General features: G+C 38.7%; 1 protein-coding gene across 6 annotated transcripts in view; it reads right to left on the bottom strand.

The window, feature by feature from the left end:
• LOC106872255 (apoptosis-inducing factor 3) overlaps window positions 1-12,232 on the bottom strand; it is a 125,935-nt gene that overhangs the window by 38,121 nt on the left and 75,582 nt on the right. For all 6 annotated transcript variants that reach the window (XM_089353622.1, XM_089353618.1, XM_089353629.1 and 3 more), the window contains 3 exons: window positions 8,280-8,330; window positions 6,475-6,598; window positions 1,168-1,277 (listed from right to left, as the gene is read on the bottom strand). In XM_089353622.1, the coding sequence (XP_089209748.1) occupies window positions 1,168-1,277; window positions 6,475-6,598; window positions 8,280-8,330 (285 nt within the window). The remainder of the gene's footprint in view (window positions 1-1,167; window positions 1,278-6,474; window positions 6,599-8,279; window positions 8,331-12,232) is intronic.

Here is a 12,232-nt window from a genome sequence, read left to right on the forward strand (position 1 = left end):
TTGTTCTGTACCCCAACTACTCAGCAGTGAGCTATACTTTCACATGTTAAGTATTTACAATGACCTATTAAGTATAATGAGAGATAATATTTATCCCCACTCAAATGTGGATGTTTTGTTTGAACAAACTATACAACAGTAGATACCATGAGAGAAACTCTCACATAGGCTTTTGGTGCAAAATGCATGCCTGTTTATATCGCTATCGGGGAAATAAATCCCCGTCATCTCCAGTACTGAGACCACTAGATCATATGATTTCGACCTTCCTTGGTCTTGACAATGCTGGGTGCTCAACCGCTAGAGATAAAAGAGGATCATCTCCCCTCAGTGACATATAGAGAGACAGTGCTTGAACAGGTGCTGGTGTTGCGATTAGCTAGTGAGCTTGCTGAAAAATATATATATTAATTAAGTATATTGTTACAGACATATTGTTGTCTCCAATAGATTCAGCCAACTGTGACACTTTCAAATCAGTTTTGAGGATTCATCAAACAATACACACAATATAATTGGCAACATGCAAATTGGCTTTAAAGTATAAATCTGCTGATATTAATGAGGGGAATAAATTTTGACTTTAATAACAACAACAACAATCATGTGGTGAGAAACCCATGACAGCAGTAGAAATAATAATCATACAAAGATTAAGTTATAACTAAGACAACAACAACAACAACAAAACAAATGAATGAAAGCAACATTTATAACAAGAACTACTTGAAAACTCATTTCTAAGAACCACAGCAATCTACTTTAAGACAATAACCATAAAACATTTAAAATATGATAAAGGAATTCATTTATAAGTGAAATTCTTTATTCTTCCTTTAACTAAGATCCTTGCTGAAAGTTTCAATATTTTTATGTTAAAACAGTTTTGAGAACTCTTGGGTAGGATGTCAATCCAATTCAGAAGATATGGTAACTGTCCTAACAGTTGGGTGAAATGATGTATATAAATTATTAAGCCTGTAACAAAAAAAAATTTCCGGTGAGTTTGAACTTAAGGGTTTGGATATTGGTTTCTACGCACAAACTGTAAAAAATAGTCATTCAAGCTTTAAAAAAAAAAAAAAAAACTTTTTGTAGCAATTATTGAAGTTGTAATGGTTCATGTGTGTTTGGCTAGTATGTAAACAAAAACAACTGAAATGTTACCATTGGCCAGTGGTAATCCATAGTGAGTACATTTTGATCCAAAAGCAAAAACTCCATTTTTTTCTTTAACAACCAGCACTTTTTGGTCTCCAACAGCAACTTCTTTGACCCTTAAAATTTAAAAACAAAAATGAGGAAATATAAACAGACAATGAAATTTTACAACAGTTCACTTTCTTCTAAAGTTTTAATATATGAATATCATGGTCAACTTTCTGAAGCGCCATCAATTTTTAAGCAACTAAATAGGTGGATGAATGTAATTTCTTGCATTAGTTTGAAATCTCATGTTTTCAGATACACTTCTTGTATCTCTTTAGTTTTTGTAGCAGATGAGAATAGAAACAAAATACCACCCCCATCCCTCAAAAATTCCTTTTGACAGGATTTCACTCTATTGCAGATACATTTTCTTTTGGAAAGAATTGAACTCAGCAGGTTAATGTCAATCTTTCAATGCATCTGCTACCTACAATAGTAAATTACACCAGCTTTCAATATATACTTGGAGCTTATTATTGACTTGTAGAGACAACATATTTTGTTATGCAACCACAATATACTACAAAGTATATTAAATGCTTTTATAAGTTAATACTGTGTTATAATTTCTATAGAAAATCTGTTGAGATAACTTTAAGCTATTTAGAGCTATGTGTACTTGGCAATGGTAACTTAGTCACCTGCATAAGAATGCCAGAAGTTTTCATCCTCCAACAATTTTGGTGAACGTAATATTATTGAATTTTTTTCATTTGAGATGCCTGCTTCAGGTTCCATTAATCTTTTCGATCAGAAATGTTCTGTAAGTCCTTTTCTTTGCGATGTATTCAGCATATTCACAACAACTCACCAAAACACTTCAAACACTAACTCACAGATGTCCAGTTTTTTTGTCTCAGATTCTTCTACAGTTAATACAAAAGAATCTTACCTCCTAAAGTGTTAACCATTGAATATACATATATATATATATATATACACATAGAATTACTTTTCAGACACACCCTGGCCTACCACCTGATATATGCCCAAAGCTAAGAAACAGAATTACCTTTTGGACACGCTCTGGTCTACCACCTGATGTACGCCCAAAGCTAAGAACTGTAGCTTCCCTAAATCGCAACTCTATGCCACAGGAAAGCTTTAGCCTACGCGACGATGGGCAAATATGGAAATTCGTCAAGTCTGGTGAGTCATGGATAAGGGATATCAGTTGGTCTGAGCATACTGCACCCATAATAACTGGCACTACAAAAATAATGGGAAACTAAACAAGAACAATCAGCCATCCCCTGTATATCATCATCTGAAATCCAGATACAAACTCTTTATGCAACAAGATACATCTTTTTGACTCTTACGTCAAAAGTATCGACCCAGATTTCATCACAGTCACAGAAACATGGGCACATTCTGCACTCTGTGATGGGGTTTTCAGCATAGCCGGCTACAACCTGTTCCACAAAGACTGCATTAATCGCTGTGGTAGGGGTGTGATGGTCTACGTTCTTCTTTTATATTGGTGTAATTGACCATCATTGCTTCTGTTTTTATATCTGCAGTGGTAAAAAAGTCAGTTGGATTGCTGACTTGAAAGTGCCCTAGGGGTGGAGTGAAAACACTTTTGAATTGCTCATTTAGCTCTGGGGTTAGATTTTATATTGTCTATAGCCCAGGCTTCTTTGTCTGCTCTTTCTTTTTCGTGGGAGAGTTGCAGATTTTTTTCAATCTCCAGCAGTTGTCTTTTCATGCAGGACTTTTCACTGCTTTCAATTTGTTTGTTTAGGCAATTTGAAACTTTTGTACGCCGTCTCTTAAGAATTTTCCTCTCCCTGCGGATTTTGTTCTTGTGTACAGTGGCCTTTCTCTCCAGGACACATTTGTAGGATATGGCTTGCATTACAGACATGAATTGTTTAAGCTTCATGTCGATGTCCGGTGAGGAGAGACATTTAGGCCAGTTTTGATTGAGGATCTATTTCTCAATTTGTTTCCAGTTCGCCTTATGGAAGTTCAAATTGGAAAGATTCTGAGAGTTTCTTGTAGGCTGCATGTCCATGGTTTCCTTTGGTCCGTATATATATATATAGATAGATACACATGCGTAAGCTTGCAAGGAATGAAGCCAGTATACTCCGATGGATGTGTAATGTCAGTGTGCATACTAGACAGAGTGTAAGTACCTTGAGAGAAAAGTTGAACCTAAGAAGCATGAGTTGTGGTGTGCAAGAGAGACGATTGCACTGGTATAGTCATGTGGCAAGAATGGATGAGGATAGCTGTGTGAAAAAATGCCACACTCTAGCAGTTGAGGGAACCTGTGGAAGAGGTAGGTCCAGGTAGACCTGGGATGAGGTGGTGAGGAACGACCTTCGAACATTGGGCCTCACCGAGGCAATGACTTCTGACCGAGACCTTTGGAAATATGTTGTGCATGAGAAGACCCGGCAAGCCAAGTGAGATCTAAATCCAAGGCCTCTGTCAGGGGTGTAGCCAGCCCACTTATGCGTACCTTCCTTCATCGGACACTAAACTCTGCTTGTGAAGACCTGTTGAGGCAAGTGAAATCGAGCTAAATTCGACGACTGGCACCCATGCCTACGTCGTCTCCTTCATTGGACACTAAACTCGGCTTGCGAAGACATGTTGGGGCAAGTGAAAGCGAAATTGTGATGGCACCTGTGCCCAGCGTTGCCTTCCTAGCACTTCTACCGGTGGCACATGTAAAGACATTCGAGCGAGATTGTTGCCAGTGCCGCTGGACTGGTTCCTGTGCAGGTGGCACGTAAAATACACCATTTTGAGCGTGGCCATTGCCTGTACTGCCTGCCAGGCCTTCGTGCTGGTGGCACTTAAACGCACCCACTACACTCTCGGAGTGGTTGGCGTTAGGAAGGGCATCCAGCTGTAGAAACTCTGCCAAATCAGATTGGAGCCTGGTGTAGCCATCTGGTTCACCAGTCCTCAGTCAAGTCATCCAACTCATGCTAGCATGGAAAGCGGACGTTAAACAATGATGATGATATACATACACACACATGTAGATATACATACATGAACACATACATGTAGATATATATATATATATATATATATATATATACACATACATACATACATATACATGTAGATATGTATATATATATGCAGGAACAGGAGATATGGCAAGTATTTAACATGCTTCTGACCCACAGTGAAGAAAAATAGACGCTAGTCCTAACATCTCTAGAATTGATGCAAAGAGTAACTCTATGGAAAGGCAATGTTTACTGCCACTCAACATAACTGTTTCGTATGGAAGAATGTTATTACTCTTTTTAGATCCCAGGAGAACACCTCCTCCAGCTGGTTAATGACAACCTGTATCTGATATATTGCAAGGAGGGGAGAAAACCTCCATCATCTTAGTAGAGTTACTACTTGCATCTCTTATAGAGATTTTAGAACTAGCTACTTTGCTTGTTGCAAGATCAGCAACAGAATGTCGCTTATTCTTCTATATATATTGCACTACAGGGTGAATGACTGCCATCTCTAGCGGACAGTACTAAGGAAGGGCAAATACCCTGAAACCAGGCTGGTCTACTGGTTCTGTCAAATTGCTAGATGGTGGGTGTTTGCTTCTCTGTTTGCAATATATCAGAGACTGGTTGTGTTGCTAACCAGTTGGAGGAGGTGTTTTCTTGGGATTAAAAAAGAATAGTAATGTTCCATACGGAACAGCCATGTTGAAGTGGCAACAAACATTACTAGATGAATATTATCTGTAAAACGAACAAGGCATGAGATCAGCTCCACTAATTCTATTTCAGGGAAGTTTCAGATCAAGTGGCTGTAGTAAAAAATTTTTGAAAAAATGTCAAAAATATCTGTTCAGTTTTGGCACAGATTTATTTAGCTACAGAGATGCCATATTATGCAGCAACTCCTATCTCATTTGATTTTGCGTGACAACCAACACAATCAACTTCAAATATATATTTTGTGGCAATTATTTACCAATAGAGAAAAAAAAAACAAACAGAAAAACACTAACAAGATAATATCTATAATTTCCAAGTCAACATCCACCCCCATACATATATACATACATGCATACATACATACATACATGCATACATACATACGTACACATATACATTTATGTGTCATCTACTAAACATCATCAACAAAGCATTACTTCCATCCACAGAACACACATAGTAACAGTATAACAACAGGTGTGATAGATGACGTGTATTATTATGCCACAGCACATCTGTCATAACAATTATTTTTTGATCCATCTATACCATTAATCTTTTCCCTTGTATTACTTTTAAACTGTAGAAGGCCAGCTGTGCAAGAGAAATGCCATTGCTTTTATTGTATTTTTATGTAGCCTACTTTGTTGTAACTTTAGATAGATTGAAAATTAATCATTTTAAAAATCAAAAAGGCCCTGAAAGTTGCTAGGAGTGTATAAGAGCCAATACTTCAGCAAACAGAAGATAGATTTTTTTCCTTAATAAGATGACAGTCTATCACAAATGTGAGTACTAGAAGATCTGGTATTTTTGATAAGTGAGCAATTGTGTGCTTAATAAGTTTGTTTCCAAACCATGTAGTCTTGGGTTCAGTTCCACTAAGCATCACCTTGGGCAAGTGTTTTTTACTATAACACCAGGCTGACTAAATCCTTGTGAGTAGATTTGGTAGATGGAAACTGAAAGGACCTATGTGTGTGTGTATATGTATGTGTGCATGCACCCTTATTTAGATGCCACATGATGCTTGTAAATGAGCATCATCATACAAGTGATAGTCATTTTCAGTCTTCTGTGTGTGTGTGTGTGTGTGTGTGTGTGTGTGTGATCACTGCTTGGTAACTGGTGTTGGTTTATGCCCCTATAACATAGCAATATGGCAAAAAAGACCAACAGAATAAGTACTGCACTAAAACAAGAAAGAAAAAAACTGAGGTTGATTTATTTGACTAAAATTCTTCAAGGCAGTGTTCAAGCATGGCCACAGTCTGATGACTGAAACAAATAAAAGCTATATATATCAGAAGATATTCAAAACAAAATAGCAAAGATAGCTTTAGAAACATAAAAATGAAATTGTCACAAAATAAAAATTTTGTACATTAAATACTAAAGAAACTTTTGAATATTAATCATTCCTATTATATACTGATATAGTCAACTCGCTGCCAAAACAACGATAAAAAGTTTGAGAAGGTTTCCTTTAAAAATACAAAGAAAGAAAACAAAAATAAACAAATAAAAACAAAAAGGTTAGGAAATGTCACATATGACTTACAGTCCAAGCTGGAGATCCTCAATAGGTCCAACAATCACCTCCATTTCACTGAGCTGTGAAGGTGATGGGCTCAAAGATGGCTCTTCACTCACAGCTGCTGTAGGTTTATAACTCAAGCCTGTAACTAATAAATAAAATACAATAGCTGTTAGAAAGAAACGCCTGTGAAAGACATCTAGAGAAAGACACAACAGATAAGATAGTCACTCATTCAATTATTACATAGTGTTGTCATTTCTGTGGAAAGCAGCTATTATCTTCTTAGAAACCAATGGCATATCTTACACTTTAGATATACTTTGTTGTGTGGTTCTAGACTGTATCGAAACATAAATGTACATAGATAAGTATAAAAGTCACATTCCAAGAAAACCACAAATTCATATTTGTGTCAGCTAATTAAGAATTGAGAGGCCCTAGCCCTACCACAACAGAAAAGCTTCTGCTTTTCTGAAAATTGTTAACTATATTCATCTCTACATCTAAAAGCCATTTGAAGCTCACACACACACCTCAGTTCTTCATCTCATTCTCATTGTATTTTACCAACTCAGATTATAGATTATTATATGTATAGTCTTTTTCTTGATCTTTTTTCCTCTATAACTCTGTCTCTTATATTTACCCTCCAGTGTGCCATAACATCTCTTACATTAGTAGTGGATACACTGTGGGAAAATAAAGATGTAAACCAATAGAATAGGATAGATAATCTTGCCTCCTTCAAAAGCACATGATGAGGCATTCACTGAGCTAATCAAAGTAACAAGCTTCTGACTTGTATTTTATAATCTTGGACAATATTCACTTAAAATCTTCAAATTATCTAGAAATATTAACCTCACCATCACTTATGATCTTTTCTGGTGAGTTTTATAAAATTAAAACCATAAGCCAAAGCAAAACACTAAATCTGATCAATATCAAACTCTCCACAAATTCAAATAAGGTGTACAACAGAATATGACTCAAACATCTGGGACAGTATTGCTGCCACACACACACACACACAAATATCCTGGACTGAAAAAAAAAAGCTAGTCAATGGATTGGCAATGATCCACTAACTGACACAGTCCAACCTCTAACCCATAGATGTGCAGGCTCTTCACTCCACTTTTCAATTGCTACTACAACAGTGGACTTTGCTCCTCAGAGTAAACATTTCCACCTCTTCTAATCATTCATTCCATGCCTTTCTTCATAGGTCCCCCATGCTAACCACTTTGGTCAATCCTTCTTTCCCATAACATCAAACTGCTCAGATTTCCTCTCTAACATTTTTCCCTCTACAATTGTTGATTTACAACTGTTGTTCAAACTATGTTGTGACATCTCCAGTGGCAACCTGGTGTCTTCAGCTGCCAGCCCAGGCTTCACTGCTCATCAAGTCAAGAAGGGCAAAATGTCAAAGTATCAGTCACTCTGTGACAGATTTGAAGTCAAGCCTGTGGCAGTGGAAACCTCATTCTTGGCCCTCAGACTATATTTCTGCTGACTGCTGTCAGGGCAGAGTTGGCTATCTGCAAATGTGAGCCTCACGAGTCGGAGTAGTTGTTCCAATGCATCTCTCTAGCCATCCTCTGGGACAACACCTTTTCCATTTTGTTCATGGGGACAATGAGGTGAACTGACAAGTCTTTTTAGTTATAGCTGTTGTATCTCTTAAGAGATAAATAAAATATATCAAAATATATTAAAACAAAATCACTGTAACCACTCTCAGAGGATCTGTGAAGGCAATGCTTACAAGCTTTTTATCCTATCTAAAACCATAAAAAAACAAAAAAAACAAAACCACTTACCAGCATCTTCTTTGTCAGTAGAATATTTATTCACACTGATACTTGCTTGACCTATAAATAAAAAAAAAACATGATTATCATCATCACCATTATTGTGATCATTATTACAGACAGAGAAACAATACCCACTTTTATATTATAATGGAATCATCAATAGGATTATCCCTTGCTGGTACTACAACCATCATCATCAGCACGAACATAATTATTCATACAATCATTACCTCTACTAACATTACAATATTACCAATCATCATTATCATCATAATTGAACCACAAACATCCTTATTAACTCAATCAGTGACCAAGCCATCATCATTATCTTCATTTACCAGACACCATCAAGATCTAGCTGGCAAGAAATAACAGCCAAATTTTACCTCAAATCACACCTTACTGTCTTAGAAAAGGATACATTGGATAATGTGTTGAGCAAAAAGGTGGTATGGTCACAATAGGAAATCCTTTCACGATAAGTATGTTTAATCAGAATTGGTTAGGGGTTAAACAACAACAAAAGTTGTAACAGTTTCCTCAAGACCCAACTTCATGGGCTCCAGTGAAAGAGCCCCAACATAGTTGATCAACCTGTCAGAAATAATCAAAGTCTCCTTCAAATCAAACCTCATTATTTTAAACAAACAAGAACACAAATTAATCCAAAAAATAATAGTTTGCTTTGTCAAATGCCAAATAATTGTAATTCGATATAATACCAAAGTTTATACTAAATCCTTAAGAAGTTGGTTGTTCTAAAATATAGACATTTGTGTATGCACAATTGAGGCAGTATCAAATTAAAATAGCCAGCTATGTATTATACTCAATGTATATACACTGTTAGCTCCCTCTGTCAACCCATCTTCCCAGCAACCCTTCATTGTACCACCCATGATCACCACTCTCTCCTATGTGCCTATCCACACACTCTCCATACCCTCACATATCTACCCCCCCCCCCCCAGCCACTCCAATTTCTCTCATAATCAAAACCAAACTAAATTCGACGACTGGCACCCATGCCAATGTCGTCTCCTTCATTGGACACAAAACTCAGCTTGCGAAGACTTATTGGGGCAAGCGAAAGCGAAATCGGGATGGCACCTGTGCCCAGCGTCGCCTTTCTGGCAATTGTGCCCATGGCATGTGTAATGGACTTTCGAGTGAGATCGTTGCCAGTGCCCCTGGACTGGCTCCTGTGCGGGTGGCACATAAAATACACCATTTTGAGAGTGGCCGTTGCCAGTACCGCCTGACTGGCCTCGTGCGGGTGGCACGTAAAAGCACCCACTACACTCTCAGAGTGGTTGGCGTTAGGAAGGGCATCCAGCTGTAGAAACTCTGCCAAATCAGATTGGAGCCTGGTGTAGCCATCTGGTTTGCCAGTCCTCAGTCAAATCATCCAACCCATGCTAGCATGGAAAGCGGACGTTAAACGATGATGATGATGATCACTTGCTACAGTCATGTCTTCCCCATCTCTAAACATCTCCCCTCACACTCTTATGAAACATTCCTGTTATATGGACTGTTGGATATGTTATTCGTCTGACGTTCCGTGTGTCACTGTGGTTCATCAAAGTTCATTGTTTCATTGTTGTTGTTTTGTGTGACTGTCGTAGTAAAATGTCATTGATATATATGGCGGACATGATTCTTGTTTATTCATAGCGAACATTGGGTGAGTGCGTTCTTTGTATGTAATTGAATAATAAATGTAATAATTAAATTGGACAACTCGTTGTGTTATCTTTGCGAGTCTTCCGAGGGAAATACAACAGAGTTTATTGGCGTCGCCGGTAGGATACATGCTTACTTTACCGTAAAATTATTCATCGTAATAACAATGGCTGAAAAACAGACAGTAGAACTTATTAAATTGTTTAGGGAACAAATGGACAAGCAAATGCAACAACATCAGAGAGATATGGACGCTCTGTTAAAACTGTTTGGTGCTCGACAAGTTGAAGGCGATTCTAATGGCTATTTTTCAGCTGCTTCAACAACAGTGTCAATTCCACCATTTGCTGCATTTAATTCAACGACAGAACTATGGCCTGATTACTGGTCAAGATTCCGTACGTTTGTGGCTGCTAATGCTGTACCTGAACAACGCAACTTGCTAATCTGGCTATGCAACAAAATCCTCCGAAAGATATCAACAACTTGATAATGGAAGAAATCGTTGACTTCATGAAGGAACAGTTCGACCCTAAACTTTTCATTGTGAGAGAGCGTTTCAAGTTTTGGAGTGATATGCAGCGGAAGCCAGGCGAAACTCTCCAGGAGCTGGCAGCACGTATACGCCAGGATGCAGCTACCTGTGATTTTCCAGCGATCACCAACCCACAGGATGAAGCTCTGAGACAGAGATTCATATGTTCAGTTAACAATGAAGCGGTTCTGAAGGCGCTTTTTAAGATAAAAGACAGAATTAGATTTTGCCCGTGCTGTCCAAGTTGCCATTGAGACCGAAGACGCAGCAAAGGTTGCAAAAGAAACTGTCTACGGTTCCAAAACCAAGCAGGTGTACAAGGTCCAACAGAACAAGAACAAGAGTCCTCAAAAGAACCATCAGCAGTCTTATTCCACAAACCAGGAGAAATGCTACCGATGTGGTAAGGTCCACAAAGCAACAGACTGTCCTTTCAAACAATCCAAATGTCATTTTTGTGACAAAAAGGGACATTTGCAAGCGGTGTGTAGGAAAAAACAACATCAGCAACGCAATGGCCATTCACAAACTCCCGTGAAAAGAATCACAAAAGCTGAGCTAGTCAAGGCGATCCTAGGTGAAGTTTCCCGAGATGCTCATAGTTTAATTGTACCAGTAACAATCCAGAACAGACTGTTCACAATGGAATTGGACACTGCCACTGCAGGCAATTTTGTTTCCTTGTCAGTCTGGAAACAACTTGGAAAACCAAAGCTGCAAGATGTCAAGCATCGCTATGAATCTGCCAGCAAGCACAACCTGCCTGTTCTAGGAACTTTCATGGGCCAAACCAAGGATCCAACAACTGGTAAGCAGGATCTTTTACCTTACATAGTCACCAAGATCTCTGATCTTAATTTGCTGGGACGAAATGCTATCCAGACTCTGGGAATTTCCGTGGACACTGCTCTAGGTTTGAAAAGCATAGACAGCCCAAACCAAGAGGGAAGGTGCAGAAGGGATGTATCCAAAGACCTCAAGTCAGCCCTATGTTTCCCTGCAGCAAGATTGTCACAACATGTGTACATGTGTGATGAATTTCCAGATCTTTTCAAGCAAGAATTGGGATGTCTCAAGAACTTTGAACTGGAAGTGAAGTTCAAATCGGACGCAACACCAGTCTTTCACAAGGCACGTCCGGTCCCATTTGCTCTTCGTGATGACCTAGCCAAAGGTTACGAAGAAGGCATCGCCAAGGGAATCTGGAAGCCAGTCCAGTTCAACGAATACAGAACGCCAGTGGTACCGATTCGTAAAGCACACGCTTCAAGCAACCTGAAGCCCAAACTACGGATTTGTGGTGACTACTCTGTGGGAATTAATGACCAACTTGCTGATCACCGTCATCCAATGCCACTCCCTGCTGAACTGATGCAGAAACTCGGAGGTGGATTCGGATATACAAAGATAGACCTTGCTGATGCCTATAATCAGATCAAGCTGGCTCCAGAGAGTCAACGCAGACTCGCACTCAACACTCACCATGGAGTACTCCTGCAACAACGACTCCCTTTCGGAATCAAGTCAGCACCTGGTTACTTTCAGGAGATCATGGAAAACCTGACCCATGATCTACCTGGAGTGGCCGTCTTCCAGGATGACATACTTGTCAGTGGGAAAGATGCAAACAGTCACCTAAACAACCTAAAGTGTCTGCTCACACGTCTAAGCGACAATGGACTCAGATGTCGCCGTGAAAAGTGTCAGTTTGCACTACCCAGTGTAGAATACCTTGGAC

Source organism: Octopus bimaculoides, chromosome 1 (genome assembly GCF_046866305.1).
Source record: "Octopus bimaculoides isolate indiv1 chromosome 1, ASM4686630v1, whole genome shotgun sequence".
NCBI lineage: Eukaryota > Metazoa > Mollusca > Cephalopoda > Octopoda > Octopodidae > Octopus > Octopus bimaculoides.